This window comes from Rhizophagus irregularis, chromosome 16, assembly GCF_026210795.1.
Source record: "Rhizophagus irregularis chromosome 16, complete sequence".
NCBI lineage: Eukaryota > Fungi > Glomeromycota > Glomeromycetes > Glomerales > Glomeraceae > Rhizophagus > Rhizophagus irregularis.
The window spans coordinates 3,408,357-3,429,620 of record NC_089444.1 but is presented as its reverse complement, the minus strand read 5'-3'; the positions used below and the strand labels follow the sequence as shown (position 1 = coordinate 3,429,620).

General features: G+C 30.6%; 4 protein-coding genes across 4 annotated transcripts; 2 read left to right on the top strand and 2 right to left on the bottom strand.

The window, feature by feature from the left end:
• Positions 1-5,194: 5,194 nt before the first annotated feature.
• On the top strand, positions 5,195-5,425 carry OCT59_008449 (uncharacterized protein; the record flags this gene model as incomplete). The annotated part of the gene is made up of 1 exon (XM_066142475.1): positions 5,195-5,425. One exon carries the CDS (start codon positions 5,195-5,197, stop codon positions 5,423-5,425), a length of 231 nt encoding a protein of 76 aa, XP_065999355.1.
• Positions 5,426-13,615: 8,190 nt separating this feature from the next.
• OCT59_008448 (uncharacterized protein) lies at positions 13,616-13,933 on the bottom strand (the record flags this gene model as incomplete). Its single annotated transcript, XM_066142474.1, has 1 exon — positions 13,616-13,933. The coding sequence occupies one exon, from the start codon at positions 13,931-13,933 to the stop codon at positions 13,616-13,618; it is 318 nt and encodes a 105-aa protein (XP_065999354.1).
• A 1,772-nt stretch (positions 13,934-15,705) lies between these two features.
• On the bottom strand, positions 15,706-16,266 carry OCT59_008447 (uncharacterized protein; the record flags this gene model as incomplete). The annotated part of the gene is made up of 1 exon (XM_066142473.1): positions 15,706-16,266. One exon carries the CDS (start codon positions 16,264-16,266, stop codon positions 15,706-15,708), a length of 561 nt encoding a protein of 186 aa, XP_065999353.1.
• Positions 16,267-17,138: 872 nt separating this feature from the next.
• Positions 17,139-19,287, top strand: OCT59_008446 (uncharacterized protein; the record flags this gene model as incomplete). The annotated part of the gene is made up of 8 exons (XM_066142472.1): positions 17,139-17,328; positions 17,428-17,708; positions 17,781-18,062; positions 18,129-18,341; positions 18,530-18,678; positions 18,745-18,785; positions 18,864-18,942; positions 19,059-19,287. 8 exons carry the CDS (start codon positions 17,139-17,141, stop codon positions 19,285-19,287), a joined length of 1,464 nt encoding a protein of 487 aa, XP_065999352.1.
• Between the last annotated feature and the right edge of the window lie 1,977 nt (positions 19,288-21,264).

The window sequence follows — 21,264 nt, the reverse complement described above, 5'->3', positions numbered from 1 at the left end:
TTAAATCGAAATATACCAAATGTTGGAGATTTTGATCCATTTGAGCAATTTGTAAATTCAAGCGTACCAATTAATTGGGGACAAATGATGAATGAAAGACCAGAAGTAAGGAAGAAATTATTAAATGGTTTGAGATATTGACTACACTCGGGGGAATTAAAGAATATTAATCAGAAAGAAGAAAAATCACAAGCAACAAGATGTAATATAATAATTGAAGGAAAAATGATTAGAGCATTAGTTGATACAGGAGCAGGACCTTCAGTAATAACGAATGAACTGAGAAAAGAATTAAATATACCAATAACGAAGGAAAGTAATGTCGTATTAACAATAGCAGATGGAAATAACATAGCTTCATTAGGAAGAGTGGAAATTAGAATAGAAATTGACGAAAATTTAGAAATACCTTTGGAGTTCGAAGTAATCGACTCGAGAAGAAAAGATTTAATATTAGGAACTGATTTATTAAGATATGGGATAATAAATATGAAAGAAGGTCTGTTAACAATAGAATGGGATAATGGAATATATGAAATACCAATTGATTTTAGAGGAAAGAAAAATGTTGAATTCGAGGAGTCAGGGAATAGGGGTGAATTTAATGGAGATCCAAAGAATATAGATGATATAGATGGCAATTCTAGTGAAGAGTCAGAGAGTGAAGATGAATATGAGGAGATGGAAAAAGAAGAGTTGTTATCGATTGTAAAAACTGATAGAGAAAAGAGGGATGAGGAAAAATGAATGGTCTTGGCTTTCTGAATGAAGGAGAGACGGTAAAGATGCTAAATGAGAGCAAAGAAGAAAAATTTGAAAAGAAAACACATCTGGGAGAAATGAGCGATGAGGAGAGAATAGCATTTAAAAAATTGATAAGGGAATATGAAGATATATTCGAATATGACGAAGAGAAACTGGGAAGGATAAATACAGTTAAACATGAAATAATAATTGAAGAAAATCAAGGACCAATAGCACAAAAGAGATATAAAGAAACTGATGAAAAAGGAAAGTTTATAAAGAAAGAAATTGAACAATTGTTAAAGATGGGGAAGATAAGAGAATCATGGAGTAATTGGGCATCTCCAGTAACGTTAGCAGGAAAGAAAACTGGAAATTATAGATTTTGTATAGATTATAGAAAGCTGAATAATGTGACAAAGTCAGATGAATATCCTTTACCCCGGATAGACGAATTGTTAGAAAAATTTAGAAAGGGAAGTTGGTTCACAAGTTTGGACTTAGCAGCAGGATATCATCAAGTAGAAATGGCAGAAGAAGATAAAGAGAAAACAGCGTTCATTTGTTCACAAGGATTATATGAATACAATGTTATGCCATTTGGATTGAAGAATGCACCAGGAACATTTCAGAGATTAATGGATAAAATATTAAAAGAATATATAGGAGAATTTGTTACAGTGTATTTAGATGATATAATGATTTATTCAGAAGATTTTGAGAAACATATAGAGCATGTAGATAAAGTATTGAGTAAATTGAGAGAGAATAATATGATTGTGAAATTGAAGAAATGTCAGTTTGGATTGAGAAATATAAATTTCTTAGGGCATATAGTAGGAAGAGATGGATTGCGACCAGATAAAGAGAAAGTTGAGAAAATAGAAAATATGAGGAGGCCGAAAACTGTCACGGAAGTAAGATCATTTTTAGGATTATGTTCATATTATAGGAGATTTATAAAAGGTTTTTCGAAGATAGCAAAACCTTTGCTTAACTTAACAAGAAAGAATGAAAAGTTTGAATGGAAAGAAGGACAACAAGAAGCATTTGACGTATTAAGGACAAAATTGACAGAAAATCCAATTTTAGTATATCCGGATTTCAGCAGAGAATTTATATTGATAACTGATGGATCTAAGATAGGATTAGGAGCAGTGTTAGCTCAAATGAATGAAGAAAATAAAGAGGTTGTAATAGCTTACGCAAGTAGGAGTACAGTTGGAGCAGAGAAGAATTATCCACCAACAGAATTGGAATGCTTAGCGGTATTTTGGGGAATACAACATTTTCAGAAATATTTAGTAGGAAGGAAATTTATAGTGATAACAGATCACGCAGCATTAAAAGGATTAACAGATGGAAAGGAACAAACGGGAAGGAGAGCAAGATGGGTAATGAAATTACAACAATTTGATTTTAAAATAGTACATAGAAGTGGAAAGAAAATTAAAAATGCAGATGGATTATCAAGACTGAGATTTAAAGAAAAAGAAACAGAAAGGAACGAGAATCAAGAAATAACAAAAATAGAAAGTAATAAGGGGAAATTGAGATATATCAAATTTAGGAATAAATGGTATAATGCTAAAAGATTTAAAGGGAGATGGGATGATGAAAAATATTTTACCGATAAAGAAGCCATACTTTTGAATTTGGAGGAAAGGACAGAAAAAGAATTATTAAAGAAATTGGGAAGAGAAAATAAGCCACAAGTTATTATAATCGACGGAGTGGATGGATTAGGAAAAACAAGTATAGTACAAAATTTGATTAAAGAGTGGGAAAAGCAAGGATTAAAAGTAAGATTTAATACATTCAAAAGGAGAAGAAAAGACAAAGGTGAATTTCACGAATCAAAATTAGAAACAGAATGGAAATTTAGAAAGGAAGTAGTAGAACAAATAAACAGAAGAATGTTAGAATATGATGAAAATACGGATATAATAATTCTGGACAAATCGCCATATTGCGAATATTATTATCAGAAGACGAAAAGTTTCAACAGAGGATTAATTACTCCACATGGGAACCATGAGATGGAAAAAGAAATATTCAGATTAAAAGGAACAATAGATGAATCAATAGTGATATTTTTGGAAAAAGATGGCGATGTATGTTGGGAAAATTATATTGGAAGAGAAACGAAGAAAATGGAGAAATCGTCATACCCAACATTAAAGAAAAATGAATATTTGGACATGGTTAAAATGTTTAAAGAAAACCAGGATGTATACAAAGATACCAAAAGATACAGTCAAATTGAAGTTAGGAATGACGATAGTAGTTGGAGAAAAGTATATAAGGAGATAGAAAAACACCAAAGAGCTTAAAATTATATTTCCAAAATGGTATTAGGAGATTGTTATATGAATTGGTTTCTTACCTATCGAGTAAAGGTCGATAAGATATGGAAAGTGACTATAAAAGAAGAAGAGAACAAAACAATTATCCATTTAAGGATTGAAGAAGAAGAAGACTTCATACTAGTAGATGTACACATTATAATAAGACTAAAAGAGAAAAAGGTAAAATTAATTATGGAAGATGGAAACAATATGATAATAGAAGAAAGACCAATAGAAAAAGGATTAGGATGGGTACGATCTAAATTGATTATAGGGAATGAAAAATATATAAGAAGGATAGAAATACCAAGGATCAAAAATAAATCGAGAGATAAAAATTAAAAATATATGGAACAGTTATCACGACGCTTTATTTTTACAACACCTTAATTTTTACAACACCTTAATTTTTACAACACTTCAACCCTTTATAACATTTCAACCTTTTACAACACTTTAGCTTTTAGAATTACAACATAGACATGGAAGAGGAAGAATATAATAGGATAGCGAGGAATATCAATGACGAACGGGGATATGAAATTATAGGAGGATTAATTTACAAAATAAAAGATGAGAAAAGACTAAGAGTGATAAGAAAATACGAATTTGAAGGGTTAATGTACATAGCTCATGATCATGAATTATCAGGACACTTTGGAATAAATGCAACGTATAATAGGATCAAGGATGGGTATTATTGGAAAGGGATGAGAAAAGATGTAGAAGCTTATGTCAAATCATGTAATAATTGTCAGAGAAGAGGAAAACCAATAGGAAAACATGAACTGAATGTAATCAAAGTTATAGAACCATTTTATCAAATTGGGATTGATGTAGTGGGACCATTACCAGTAACAAAGAGAAATAATAGATATATAGTTACAGCGATGGATTATTTTACAAAATGGCCTGAAGCAAAGGCATTGGAAACAGCAGATGCTAAGGAAATTGCAAGATTTATTTATGAAGATATAATATGTAGGCATGGATGTCCAAAGAAGATATTGAGTGATAGAGGGAGTCATTTCAATAATAAATTAGTGAAATCATTAATGGAGGAATTTCAGATAAAACATAACTTTTCAACGCCTTATCATCCAAAAACTAATGGGTTAATTGAAAGATTTAATAAGACATTATGTGAATCATTAGCAAAGCTAAGTAATATCGAAGATTGGGATTTGAAAGTACCAGGAGTATTGTTCGCGTATCGAACTAAAAGGAATGATTCAACGAAAATGGAACCAGGATATTTAATATATGGGAGACAAATGAAGACATTATTAGATTTAGAAGATAAGGAAATTACCATGGCAGAGAGAGTTAATGGGTTGATCGAAGGATTACCAAACATTAGGAATCAAGCTAAAGAAAATGTCAGGAAATCTCAGGAAAAACAAAAATCGTACCATGATAAAAAGAATAGAATAAAGCAGAAATTACAAATCGGAGATAAAGTACTATATTATGACGCAGCAAAAGAAAAACAATGGTCTGGAAAGTTAGAAGAAAAATGGAAAGGACCTTATTATGTACATGAGATAATTTCTAAAGGATCATACAGAATTAAAACTATGGAAGGGAAGATATTGAAAACACCAGTAAATGGTGAATTACTGAAAGAATATATTGATAGGACAAATTTTGAAGTAATAGTTCGAATTTGATGGGACTCAAATTTTAGGTGGGGGGCAAACTGTAGCCATAGATACTGGAGTAATCGCATAATATGGAGGAATAATATGGAATAAAAGATCAAACGATAGAAAGTCACATGATGGGATAAAATTAACCGGAAAGGATAAACTTTTAGGAGAAGGAATGATCTACATGATGTAATGTTTATTAAATGATTAACGGAGAACCAATAGATCAAGTGGGGAGTTGATCGATGTGGCTTAGCAACCAGTTTATCAAGTTAAACAATAGGAACAATTAGGAGGAGTAATCATAAGCCACAAATGATAAATCATATAAAAAGGAAGGATAGCGAATTAAAGGAACAAAAAAATAGGAACATGTAAAATATTGATGAACTGCAGCCGCAGTAGAAGAATAGCTGACGAGACGCAGTAGAAAAGATAGCACAGCCACAAAAGATGGATCTTTGCGATACAATATTTGAAAGATTATTTTATTTTAAAGAAAAGATAGCACAGCCACAAAAGATGGATCTTTGCGATACAATATTTGAAAGATTATTTTATTTTAAAGAAAAGAATGCACAGCCACAAAAGATGGATCTTTACGATATAATATTTGAAAGATTATTTTATTTTAAAGAAAAGATAGCACAGCCACAAAAGATGGATTATATCTTTACAACATAATATGCGAAAGATTATTTTAAAGAAAAGATAGCATACTAAAATAGTATAACATATTAGAAAAGATAACATATAAAATAGCATATAAGATAGCGCATAAAAGATAACATATAAAATATTAGAAAGAAATAAGAAGTAAGAAAAGAAAGAATAAGAAAGTTGGTTTAAATAGGAGCGGAATGGGAGGTGAATTCGACAGTCGTCAGATACGATGTAAAACTTTAAGTAAATTAGTTAATTGTGAATTTTATGAAGAATAAATAAAATACCCTTTATATGAAAATTAATTGTTTCGATTGTTTTTGTTACTATTTTCTTATGATGAAAAAGTAATTTTGTTTAATTAATTGTTAGTAAAGCGTAATGTTATTTTAAAGGTAATAGGTTCGCCCTAAACTTTACTGTAATGTTCGCTTAATTAATTTTAATTGGACAAATTCATGGTGAATTTAATGTCATAATAAGAATTATGAAATAAATAAAATATAAACTTTTGTAAAGAGAACTATCGTATTTTGAAAGAAGATAATGGATGAAATATTGTGGCGAGAGCTATCGCAATTTGAAAGTTAAGTAGTAATAAAACTAAACCAAGCAAGAATGTTAATGTTTCGTGGAGCACATATAACAGAAGCTGGGAACTTTGTTTACCGCCGGGTGGCAGACGGGGGTGACACCGTTATAGTCACATTCTACTATATAGTCACACCAGTTGAATGTTGGCAAACATAGCTTGAGCTTGAATTTTATTAATTAATGCCAAAGTGACTTTAGAGAAACACAGAGTGATCTAAAAAGCACCACAACAAGTGCAGAACTAATAGAAAACAAAGAACAAATAATCTTCTGAAATTACAAATAAAAGAAAAGCTAAGATTATAAAACCCCACCCTCTCTATATAAATAACTACGGCTACTCCCCCCAAATCTATCTCAAAATGGGTAAAGTCGACTATGCTATACGTAACCCATCCAGCCCCGTACCCACTCCTAGAATCGGCAAAGAACCTCCGAGCTACCATTAGCACTATCAGAAACGCATAAAATTCAATTTCCCCTATTTGACTACATACTATGGATAACAAACCTATTTCACAAAGACCTCTGGGAACTTTTTAGTGTCGTGCAGTCCAATCGATGGGGAACTTTTTAGTGTCGTGCAATCCCCGAGGTGACACCCACCTCATTTCGAATGATCCCAAACGGAGGACACCCACCTCATTGCGAACGATCCATCGGCCCAAGATCTACCTAGATAAGTCAATCCAATGATAGTCCATCATGTGACCACCTTGATCAGCATACTACAAAAACTGCGGTACCTAACCTGTCACCCCCCTTATCACCCGGATGATCATTGATTTTAAAAATTTGTAACACCAAACCACCATGACGATCAAATTTTCCAGTATTCCCCCACCCCCCAAAGAAAATAAGGTTACACCGAAAAAAGCGACCAAGAAAAACAAAAAACAAAAAAATAAAAACATAAACCTCAGGAAAACTTGAAGTGCAATGAGAAAAACCTGAGTAAAAAACACCAAACATACACCTCAACGCCGTCTCCTTATTTTAGAAAACTAACTTCCCAGTTAACAACATCAACTAGCAAGAAATACGTTGGTCAAGAGCTCCTTCCAAGAAATACCGGTCTGGCCTGTGAACCACTTGGCCAGTTAGACTTTAAAGGCGTAGGAACCAAAACGCACTACTTTGCAACCTTTCAGAAAGCCCAGGGGAACGTTCGTATGGAACTGCCATCTTACAGTATTATTGGTAACTCCAAGACTCATGATAACGGTCCTAACTCAATATAAGCCGTAAGGAGTTCGGGCGAAACTAAAGACCTCGGTAATAACTTCATATAACGTCGAAAAGTCCTTTTACTATCACTCAAGGCAAAAAATCCTCATATTTTTCATCCATAACTTCATGGGAAAAAATGGGTAGAGCCCAACGGGGAAGAAAGCACGATGATCCCCACACCAGTTGAATGTTCAAAACACTTTATTATTAAAATCTATCCTATATAGTCACAATCTATCTATAGTCACTATCACACCTATCCTCAAAAATCTTATATTAAAAAGAACCGTTTATAATCACAGTTATATAAAGAATATATTAAATAACTTGGCATCTAATAATCGTACAAAGATGTATCATAGCTTGTTAGAATCGTCTCACTGAGACGAATTGAATGGTGGTAGTTTTATCCTTTTCTGATCACTGGCTGACGAGTTATTCAACAAAATGTTAAACATTGGCATTATAATATTTCTTGATTTACGTTTACTGCACCATTTAACATTTTGCTAGATATCTCAGTACCTAGTGATTGTAAAATGATGATTTATAGCTCGTTGGAATCGCCTCATCGAGACGAATCGAATGGTGGTAAGCACATCTCTCTGTGATCAATATTGACGGAGTTATTACTTAAAAACCATTTAATATTTTTTAATTTCAGAAATTGATCTAGTGATTGGATTTTGATGTATCTTATACCATTAGAACCGTCTCATCAAGACGAATCGAATGGTAGTAAGAGCGTCTTTCTAGGATCAATATTGGCAGAGTTATTACACAAAAACCATTAATATTTTTTTAATTTGGAAATTAATCTAGTGATTGGATTTCGACATATTTTATACCATTAGAACCGTCTCATTAAGACGAATCGAATGGCGGTGAGATCATCTCTCTACGATTAATATTGGCAAAGTTACGATAAAATAAAGTTTTAAGTATAATTCTGACTAAAATTATATTAATTTTTGGCCGGAATTATGATATACAAATATAAGAAATTTTTTATATAGTCACATCTCTTTATAATCACCAAATATGGACTGTCCCAAATGTGTGACTATAAAGAGAGTTGACTGTAATTCGCAATAAAAAAAAAATTTTTTATAGTTCACACTCATAACCACCGCTATAAGCGGTAGAAGAGAGAGGCCCTGTACCGGCCTTAGACAGAAAGTCCTCTTCTTTACTCACCTTTGCCCTCAGAGTAGAGTTTTTATATTTTTTCCTTACGACTTTTTTTTCACCATGTCGTCCTCAACTTCTTCACAAAATAAAATAGAATATCCTTTAGAAGTTTCTTTTTCCAAATTTCACGTGACCCGCTCAAACAGGACCGGTTACAACAAAATCTATGAGATCAGACGATCCAAAAGTTTCCTTTTCGAGCTGGCTGATCCTTTTTCAAACACCAATCAGAATCAGCTCATCATACATACAAATGATTATCATACGAATACAACACCTATTAGTTATAGCTCCACGAGTATATTACCTAATCGAAAATATCAAATTAGTATCATGCTCAGACATTTTTTTTCACACCAATCAGTTATCCTGACACGGATACAAAAAAAGTTCTTCCCTTTAATTAGGAAAAAATTATTAGAACGTATCATATTTATCAAATCACGTGCGTTTCAAGATCGAGATCGTAATCACACCATAAAAACTTTCTTTAATTTCTCTTACAAAAGATATCATTTTCATTTTGGTATATATCACAGGTCGAAAAGTGAAAAATCAGGCATCAATCAGTCACCAATCGGTCACCAATCAGGTACCTGATTGGTGACCGATTGGTGCCTGATTGGCATTTTCGCCAAATACCGTTGTAACCCGAGAAATCAGGATAATCACGTGAGCGGATGAATAAAAGACCGAATGGAATAAGGATAAATAATTAACCGATGGATAAACCGAAGGATAAATAATTAACCGATAAAATAATATTTATAGTTTAGGCTGCTCCAATTTAATAGTTTGTTTAACGTCCTAACTTTATATAAAAATTGAGGGGGGGGAGGGGTCAAATTAAGTAAACATTTAAAAATAAACATAGTTTTTTCTTTATTACTCAATGCATTTTTACTAAAAATACATCTTAATTTATTACAGATAATGCAATTAATAAGTTTACATATATTACTTTTATTAATTATACCATTTTCTTTGGTAGATTCAAATACACTGGAAAGAAATTCTTTTAAATATTATACAGATCGGTGATGTTATTATAAGTCACGTGATATAACATATGTTTGTTTATTTTTAAAAAATTTTCAAAAATGAGGGGGTGGGGTACGTTAAACAAACTATTAAATTGGAGTGGCCTTAGTTTAGTTTAGTCACGAGATAGTCATATGATAATACATCTTTATTTTCTTATTGTTCTTAAATTTTTATTAGTAGAAAAGTTAGAAATAGTAGAAATAATTTTCTTAAAAATGTATAAATATAGGTGGGATTCGTTAGGAATTCCGCAGTCAGTTTTGACTCAAATTTAATAAAATAAATATTAATTATTAAAAGTTATATTGAATATGCTCATTGTACGCTTGAGAATTAATTAATATTATATTATTAAGTCCAGAAAAGTAAAGTAAACGAAGTTATTCTCGTTTTATTGTATAAAATATAATAAGAAGTTAGGAGAACTCTCGCAGTTTATAAGAAATAAAGAGGTGATATTTGAAAGAATAAATATTACATAAAGAATAATATTTTGGGAATATTATGAATAAGTGGTAGTATTTGAAAGAATAAATACTACGAATAAGAAAGAAAGCGAGAAGTTAAGAGAAAAGTAAAATCTAAACCAAGCGAAATAACGAGAAATAAAGTTGTAATGTGAAAGATGTGTTTATCCACGGGTGGCAGACGTGGGTGACAACTTGGTGCATGCTTCCGAGAAAGGAAATGATCAATGATTAAAAGAAATGAAATATGATCATTCTGACTATCTTCATATAGTTAGGTACCTGCATGGTATTCCTAGAGAATCTGGACTTGAATATAAAAAGGAAAAAAGTTATTAAGTGTACAATGAGAAATAAAAGAAGTACAAGTAATGAAGGATAATCAAAGTATGTGTTGCTTGTGATTAAGAGATTTATCAGGAAATTATGAAGTTTATTATAAAAAGTAAAGAAGTATATGTTAGTATGAAAAAGGACTAATATGAAATGAAAGAAAAATACATTAAACGATGTATAAACCTGATAAATAAGAAATAAAAGTTGTTAATGACAAACCTAGAAACTACCATACTTCGATGTGAAGGTAGAGGTAAGCCTAGTATAGGTTATTGAAAATAAAAAGAGATAATTCTATAAGAATCATTGGAGTTAAGTTAGTCATAATAATTGACTATAGAAGAAAATAAGACCGTATTGAGATTTCACGGCAAGAAAGTAAATCTAATAAAAGAAATAATGCAAAAGTTGCGGGTGAACTATAAACCCAAGAGGTTGCGTGGGAACCTTACAAGAAAAACACTAGTGGTTATGTGGGAACCTTTAAAACACTATAAGATTGTAAGTTGTGGGTTAAGCTGTAATAAACCCTCTAGATTGTAAGTTGCAGGTTAAACTGTAAGAAACTTCCATTATTATTATTGTACGTTGTGGGTAAAGCGGTGTTAAACCCTCATATTAATTTATTTTTGAAGGAACTTGCTGGTCAAGTGGGAGAATGATAATAGCGATGTAAGAAATTATAAAATGAAATAAAGAAAATGATGTTGTTAATAAAATAAATGTTGTAAAGTAAATTGTGTAAATGCACTGTAGGTACCAGATGTATCTGGCACTTGAATAAATTTCAAAGCACAGTGAAATACATATATAGACCTCCCCAGAGCTGAGGAGATTACATAAGAAAATTATGTAAGAAGTCACGTGAGTGGTACAAATCACATGAGTAGTATAAATCATACGAATTATAAAAATTAGGTTACACAAAGTGCAGTAAAGTGATGAAAACAATAAATAATACATACTTTGATGTGGTGGAATAAGAATAAAATGCGAAAAATTGAAATTTAAAAGGAAAAGGAGGTGTATTTATAATTTTTGGAGTAACACAGATCACGTGTTAAGAGAAAGAAAATGAAAGAAAATAGAAGAAAATATAAGTCACATGATAGGGCGCAGTAGATGAAATGAAATTAGAAGTATGAGAAGTACATGTAAAAAATAAGAAAATATCGATAAATAAAGAAATAAAATATTTAAAATAAATTATAAAAGTACGGATTTGTATTGTAAAAAGGATAAAAGTGTAATTATATTTTGAAATAAAATAAGGTATTGAAATGGAGATACCAATATTTTATGGTGTAATAGGAGAAAATCCAAAAGAATGGACAAATCAAGTAGAAAAATATCTGTCAAAGATAGGAATTAAAGACGATAAAAGAATATTTAAGATTGCGAAGACACATTTGTTAGGAAATGCGCTACAATGGTTTGAAAGCGAAGGAATGTGTATTGCAGATTGGGATAAAAATGAGATCAAATGGTTGAACTTAAAATTTAGAATAATTGATAAATATTCGAGTGACAATAGAAGCTGAGTAATCGATTATTATAAAAGTAAAAGGAAATATGTAAATAATAAGAATTTAGGGACAAATAATTGTCTGGAAAGACATTAAACTAATTAGGAATTAATGAAGTTAGAAGAATATCAAGTTGTGAGTAATAGAATATTATGTGCACAGGTCGAAGGGGCACCATTGTCCAAAATTCAAAAAATGCAAATTCCCCATTTTCCTGGAAAATGGTGGGAAATTGTGGAAAATGCTGCATTACGCTGAGCAATTTTTTGGAATAGCATTGTTACAACATTGTCCGATTTAGCAAATTTTATGAAATTTTGGGAAAATGCTACATTACACCTCAAATGTAACATTTCGTAACATTTCACGACATTGTCAATTAAAATCAAATTTTGCTTTTTTTTTGTCAAATGGTGCATTTTTATGAAAATTCCGCATTTTGCCACCAATGTAATATCATTGTAACAACATTTCATAACATTGTTATAACATTGTCAATTAAAATCAAATTTTGCTTTTTTTTTGTCAAATATTCCCAAATGGTGCATTTTTTATGAAAATTCCACATTTGCCACCAATGTAATATCATTGTAACAACATTTCGTAACATTGTTATAACATTGTCAATTAAAAATCAAATTTTACTTTTTTTTGTCAAATATTCCTAAATGGTGCATTTTTTATGAAAATTCCACATTTGCCACCAATGTAATATCATTGTAACAACATTTCGTAACATTGTTATAACATTGTCAATTAAAAATCAAATTTTACTTTTTTTTTGTCAAATATTCCCAAATGGTGCATTTTTTATGAAAATTCCACATTTGCCACCAATGTAATATCATTGTAACAACATTTCGTAACATTGTTATAACATTGTCGATTAAAATCAAATTTTACTTTTTTTTTGTCAAATATTCACAAACGGAGCATTTTTATGAAAATTCCACATTTGCCACCAATGTAATATCATGTAACAACATTTCGTAACATTGTTATAACATTGTCGATTAAAATCAAATTTTGCTTTATTTTGTCAAATATTCTGATTTTCTGCCAAATGGTGCATTTTTTATGAAAATTCCGCATTTTTTAGCAAATTTCATGTAAATTTCATGTTTTTTTGGTCAAATGTTACATTTTTCGTTAGAATGTTATTTTTTTTCGACACTTTTTTTTGCAAAATGTACATTTGTTGACATTTTCTAGAAAGATGTAACATTTTATCGAAAAATTAGATCATTTACTAAAAAAATGCGACATTATTTACTGAATATTGAATAATTTGTTATAATAATCGGATAATTTGCAAAAAAAAAAAATATTTATTATGGTAAATTTAAATGTGAAATCTTCTATTTAACGGTAAAATGGCCAAGTATTCAGTTCGTTTGTATTTAAATTTTGCTGGAACAAATCTACCTAATATGTGATGAACTGGAATTATACTATCAACCGAAGAATTATAAAACTCCTTTTTCCAAAGTTCCGGATCATTCGTAAAATCATCAGAATCTTCGCTGGAAAAAAGAAATCTGATGTTTGCAGTCGCAGCGGGTTTATACCAATTCACAAAAGCCAAATAATGTTCTGTCGGACCATTCAGAAGATGAACTGTATGTTTGAAATAGAATTGTACCTGGCCGGGATATGTGTCTATATCATTTCCACGTTGTTCTATAAAACGTGCTAAAATATAAGAGCTTCTAATATACCTTTTGGATAATATTGACCGCACCGATGCGCAATCTGCCACATTGTGTGATATTTCCAGTTACAGCAATGTAATTTTCGGTTGATGAAAAAGGATCTAACCGTGGTCAGCTAAAATTATATTCTTCATAAGCGCGATTGTAGTAATCAACTAGTAAATCCAAAATATCATCCAGTAATATGACATTTAATTTTATCGGACTTGAAAGTTCTCCAGGATAATCCTCCATTCCTGTTGCCCCGCCAGAAACCAGCTTTTCGGATATGTCTAAAAATGCCTGTAATTCCTCACTTTCGAGAGATTCATTTTCGTTATTGTCAGTTGTATCATCATTTAAATCAAGTATTTGAAAAATGGTCTGATGATTTAGAGCCAATGTGTTGAATCTTCGTTCAATTTGAGAACTCTGCATCATAAATCGCATAATTTCTGGTTCAATTTTTCGTCTACTATTAGGTAAACTCCCTGTATAATTGTAAATCGTAAGTAATAATTATGAATAATTTGAATAATATTATTGTAAATACCAACCAAGAATTCCATTCATCCTTTCAAAGGAGAAACACCAAAATGAGTAAAGAGGACCGTAATGTTTACAACATTTGTTCAAGTGTAATGAAAGATGTAAATTTGGTGTTATTAAAACTTCTCCATAATTCATTTCGATAAGTTTCAAAATTTCAATTAAATGTTCATGTGCGTCATCTAAATTTTTGATTGTAACAATCCTTCAGACTAATATAGAACAAGCTTGGCTGAAATGTACTAAGATTTTCTGATCTTCTTGGTCCAAAAAATCCCTAAGAACGACTCTGGCATAAATCAGGAAAAAATTTTTCCATTCGTTAGCCGTTAAATTGGAAAATCCTTCCCCAATATCTATTTTATGAGGAATTCGACCGATTTCTGATGGTGGATGAATATTGTTCATGTTTTTTTGAATTTTCGTCAGATCCTCCATATTTATTTTACCATGTCCTAACCAAAGCCATTTTACGATAAATGATGCAATTCCTATAAATAAATTATGCATCAGGTCCACAGGTAAAAATCGTATCGGGTCGAAATAAGACAAACGGAGCATTTCTGACCATCTCACGTGATATTGCTTTGCATGTCTTTTTCTAGCTTCGTTGCTTTTACATTTTCTCCATTTCAAAGCCATTTCTCGATGACTATTCACGTTTTTAGCAACAAACCATTCGTCAATATCATCTATGCCACTAAAATTTCTATTTTTTGCAACCTTTAAGCATCTGTGACAGCTTACATTGGCTGAATAATGGCCACATAATTTTCTAGCAGCTGGTATATCGCAGCAACAAGCAATTACTGCACATTTTATCAATCTTCTGGATAAATGTTCAGAAGTTCAGTCTAATCCCACTCCTTCCCAAAAAGTTTGAAATTGATCAACAATTGGCGCCAAGTAATGATTTATCTGATGTAAGCTTGGTTCATTAGGGCCTGGCATTAATCCTAAAATGAGCATATTTTCGGGTTTAAAGCGCAATAGATTGCAAATAGCTCCATATATAGCACCAGAACTATGAATTGTCCTTTCAAATGGCTGAAACCAATCGACGTTAATCATAATACCCAAATGATCATCTGCATGTTCTTTATTAAAAAATCTTTGTTCGTCCGATTCATCATCCACTATTATTCCACTATTTGAGAAATTCTTCCAAATTTCACCATCATATACATCACATAAGACTCGGTCGTTGACGCTTCTATCGGCCCATAATTTAAGATTTTTTTCAAAGTTTGGCCTTTGATACATTTGTAAAAGTTGCTCTTTTATACTGGACATCGGATAAATTAATAATGGCGTATTAACGACTTTACCATCGTCTAGTTCTTTTTGTTCTGATAATGGAGCATTGCATTGTCGAAGTGAACGATGATTTGGAAATTGTACATGATCACATTTTTTTATTGTTTTGTGTTGTTGGATTGTGTGTTGTTTAACCTCATCTATATTATGTAATTTGTGATATGAAGGACATACGGAAAATTTGACAAATTGATGCTTCAATCCTAATTTCTTTCTTGCAGTATACAACGAAGTAGGAAAATCTTTAAAACGATCGTAATTAAAATTTGTTAAAATATGTTTGATGAATTTAATTAATGTATCGATTGCGGTATCTGCTAGTCGAAACCTAGTTTGATACTTCAAAACAAACACAATTATCCAATCTTCAATATTTTGCTGATTTTCATTAATATTGTTTGGAAAATCATAATTCGGTGGAGAGTAATCTTCAAAAATGTTGGTTTCTTCGCCATCATCATCCCCATCATCCCATTATCGCTATCATCCCCATCATCGTTATCATCGCTATCATCCCCATCATCATTATCATCGTTATCATCCCCATCATCCCCATCATCGTTATCATCGTTATCATCCCCATCATCACTATCGCCATAATTATCAGTTTCTTCGTTACTGTCATTGTTATCATCACTGTCATTTATATTTTGCATTTGAGTGTCACGCTCCAAATAAGTATTATACCTGCTTCGTTTTCTCCTTTTCGAAGAAAATGTTGACAAATTTTCTGATGATGATGTGCTTTCTTGAGGGTCGATAGAGATTTCTTCATTAACGAATGATGATTCAATACTCATTGGGTCATTTGAAGTAGTTGCATCATCAAGACTTAGACTTATTGAATGTTTTTGTTTGGTTCTTGGATCAACTTCTTTAGTTCTTGTTCTATCGCGTCTTTTATTAACATTTATCATTTATTCAAATTTTGATTTAATTTTACAAAATGTGAATTTAACCAAAATACCAGCATTTCACTGTAATAAATAATCAGATGATACATTTTTATTTTTTTTCGAACATCAATACATCAATTGTATATACATTTTTATTTTTTTTCAAACATCAATACATCAATTATATATACATTTTTATTTTTTTTCAAACATCAATACATCAATTGTATATTTTTTTCGAACATCAATACATCAATTGTAGATCAATACATAATCGAAAGTGAATATGTTACATTTTGACAGATCTACAATAAAATTTAACTTTCAGTATACTCCTTGTTTAACTTTTTATAGTATAAATTTATATATTAAATTCCAAATTATTCTTAATTATATACTTAAATATATCAGCGATAACAATAAATTTAACTTTCAGTATACTCCTCGTAACCTTGTTTGACTAAATTTATATATTAAATTCCAAATTATTCTTAATTATATTCTTAATATACTTAGCGATTGGCTAATTAATTCCAAAATTAGCGATGACCAAAATAGAACAATTCAAATTATTTAACTATTTAACTATTTCCCAAAATCAGCGATTACCAAAATAGAACAATTCAAAAATTATTTAATTATTTCAAACAATTACGCGAAGAAAACATTTAATTGAAATAAATATATAAAGAGTGATTTTTTTTTTACAATACAATCGTCGATTTTGCAATTTTTGTTCCTTTACATTAAAATCGTCTTTACAATTTTCAAATTATTTTATTTTTGTTCCTTTCTAATTTTTTTTTTACTCAACTCTTTTTTACTTTACGTTTCTTCAATTTTACGTTCGTTCCTTCCACATTTCTAGCTTTTACTTCATTTCTTTTCTGATAATGACCAAAAAAAGAAGTTTGTTAATGCGTCGTACTCGTACACTACATTCTCCTTTATCTATCGACGCTTCTCGTGATGGACAGGGCATTTGGACAGTTCGCTCTTTATCACACTTAAATTCAGCCGAATCCATCGACCAAATACACAATCGTAATCAATTAAATAGGTCATCAAGTCTGGATACTGAAGGTATAATTTACATTTTGGCGGATAATTTGGCAGATCATTCGAAATTTTGATTAAATAGCAAACTTAATTTAAAAATTACTATTTTTTTTGTACATTAAGAACGTATTTCACGACTTGAACGGGGAATGTCATCAATTCAAGAACAAATGTCCACTGGGTTCGGGCAAATAACGAAAATGCTGGAGCGTTCTCTGAACTCACAAGAACGTTCACGACAAAATCGACAAATAGAATATATTCAGGTTGATGATGATGATGACGATAACGAAGATGAACTTGATAAACAAGACAATGAGGAATATACCCCTGAAAAAGATCTACATTCGTTGCAAGAGACAGCACAAAAACAATATAATAAGAAGCATCAAAAAGAAATAAAAGTTTGTTTTGGTATATTTTTATTATTTATGTGACGTTTAAACTCATTAATTTTATCAATTTTCATTTTATAGAACGAAATTAAAATTCTAATTCGTAGCGCAAAAATCGATTCAATTCCCATTGATTATACGAAGAAGTTCGGCGAGATTGCATTACAATTGGAAAAGGATCTGATCCCCCGTATCCAATCACTTCTTGAACAACGTGGTATTCATGCAACATTAAGTATAGTTCGGGATGTATTCTTGGATTTGCATAAAAATGGCCAACGTAAATGGAAAGAAAGCCAGCTTAACGAGGCAGAAATAAAACAAAAGAAAATAATGAGCCATATAATCAACCGTTTATCAGAAGTAAGTTAATCAAATTCCAAATTTTTAGGTAATATTGAAAATTACTAATAGTTATTTTAATTTCAGAAACGGGATCGAAGGATGAAGGGCGCATTAGCCATGAAGAATCACCCTGATTATCGAAAATCTTTTAAAAAACGCGGGATCAAGGATATTAATGAAATATTAAACAAGAACGAATACCACTCTCCTGAAGAGAGTGATCCGGAGAATGATCCAAACGCATCCACAGACCACAAAAACCTTTTTGTTTACAAATTATCATGGAGATCTGATGAAGTAAGTCAGACAATTCATTATGTTTATGCGCAGTGACACTAAAATGTCTTTATCGATACGTGATTGGTGCTTCTGGTTTTGCCAAATCTCGACATATCAATTTCCTTGCATGCTTTCGAATTTTGGAAAAATGCCAAACCCCAAAAACAATAGAAGTTTATTTATTTCTAATACACGTTTATTTTTAGTTAATGAAACTTCTACATTCAATTGACGAGTACGTGAAAAAATATTTTCCAGAAAATAAGAGAGTACGTCCTCGTATCCTTAAAGATGAATTTTGGAAAAATAAGAAAGCACCACCAAATTTAATTTGGTGGACACTTAAAGACAGAAAGTGAGAATCTCCCTCAGTCCATAAATCTATTGACGAAGAGTCAGATGATGAGTTGGAATCGGATAGCGAAGAGGAGGAACAAAGTCAACAAAGTCAACAAAGTTATGGTAATTGGGTATTACCGTTCTCTTTTTTTTTTTTATGGAACGGAATTTTTAGAAAATTTTTTAAATTTTTCTTTTAAGGTATCAATGTCGATAAATTAGATATAAATGCTGAATCTGATGAAGAAGAAGAGGGTGAGGATGAGGTAAACGAGCCAGAGTAAGAGGAAACATCATTATCACAGACATCGGGACGACGATCAAACAAACGATCTAAACAATCCTCCAAAACCCCACCATTAACACCGCAAAAACCCCATCATCGCTACTAAAAAGGAAAACACCTCAACAAACACAATCATCAAAAAGAATTTCAAAAAATAAAAAATCCACAAACAAAAACAACGAAGCACTTGATGAATTGCAGGAAGTTATTGACAACATACGTGATCAATCGAAAAAAACAAATAAAAAATCATCATCCAAACCATCGTCCCAAGAACAGGAACATATTCATGATAATGTTTCTAAGAGAACCTCAAAAGAAAAAGAAAAAGAACAGTAAGGGTGTAGGAAGAATATGTAGGGATATTAATGGATTATATAATAAATATCAAAATATATGTAATATTTTTGACAATTTTATTTCAAATTTGGTAAATTTGGCGTCATTACTAAAAATTTACCTAAATTCACCACAATTTGCATTACGTTTACATAACATTACTAAAAATTTGACTAAATTTACCACAATTTTCATTACGTTTACATAACATTACTAAAAATTTGACTAAATTCACCACAATTTGCACTTCGTTTACATAAAATTACTAAAAATTTGACTAAATTCACCACAATTTGCACTTCATTTACATAAAATTACTAAAAATTTGACTAAATTCACCACAATTTTCATTACGTTTACATAACATTACTAAAAATTTAACTAAATTTACCACAATTTGCACTTCATTTACATAAAATTACTAAAAATTTGACTAAATTCACCACAATTTGCACTTCGTTTACATAAAATTACTAAAAATTTGACTAAATTCACCACAATTTTCATTACGTTTACATAACATTACTAAAAATTTGACTAAATTCACCACAATTTTCATTACGTTTACATAATATTACTAAAAATTTAACTAAATTTACCACAATTTGCACTTCGTTTACATAAAATTACTAAAGATTTACCTAAATTCATTACAATTTGCACTTCGTTTACATAACATTACTAAAAATTTGACTAAATTCACCACAATTTGCACTTCGTTTACATAAAATTACTAAAAATTTGACTAAATTCACTACAATTTTCATTACGTTTACATAACATTACTAAAAATTTGACTAAATTCATCACAATTTACATTACGTTTACATAACATTACTAAAAATTTAACTAAATTCACTACAATTTGCATTACGTTTGCATAAAATTACTAAAAATTTGACTAAAATTTCTGAAAAATTTCTCAACATTTGAATTAGGAATTGTGTAGGATTGTCGCCATTTTGACAAAATTTGCCAAATTGTAAGACCTCCATTATCCCAAAATTGTAACACAATTTACCTCAATTTACCGGGATAATTCTCAATTTGCCAGAAAAATTCCAGGCAAATTTTGCGACAATGACATCTGTTCGACCTGTGGTGATAAAAGATATAATAAAGAAATGTAGTAGAAAGTTGTAAACATGAAAATATAAAAGAAATAGAGATTGAAATAATAAATGAATAATTATATGAATAAAATATAAATAAATTGAAAATACAAAATGAAATCATTTTACAAGTGAATAAATAAATAAAATAAGTTAAAATGTCTGATATATATGATGAATTAGAAGAGATTAAGAATAGACATGAAATAGAGAAACATAATGAATCAAGAGAAGAGTATCAAGTAGATCCTTCATGCCTAAAATGTTATAGTACTGATGAAATGGAGATAGGAGATTGGTTTAAAAGATTTTGGAAGATTTTTCAAAAAGTAATATTAGAAGCAATGAGTTATAACAGAAATACATATGTAAAACTAATGGAATACATAATACTAACAAGAAAGGATGGGGAAGAAAGGTATCCATCTAGTAAGAAGAAAAGAGATAAAGAATTTGAGAGGATAAGGAAAGAAGGAGAAAAACTGTTAGATATAGTTGTAAGGTCAATTAGGTATAGAAATAAATCAGATTACAGAAAAATAGGAATTATATCAGTGATAAAAGTGATCTGTGAACATTACATATTGAGTGAAGATAATGAGTATATATTAGACGATCAAGCAGAAGAGAATCTATTGGGAAATAGGGAATTGTTAATGTATAAATATATTATAGAAGATGATGAATTAGATGTAAGATTTGCAAAATTTGAAGAATGGTTAGACGAAATAAAATTGATAACCATTAAAAACAAAGGATATGGTACTATGAGATATTTCAAAGAAATATTGCATTTAGAAGAAAATATAGTAGAAGAAGAGAATAGAGAGAAAATCAAGAAGTTTCAGAAAAGTATAACATATCA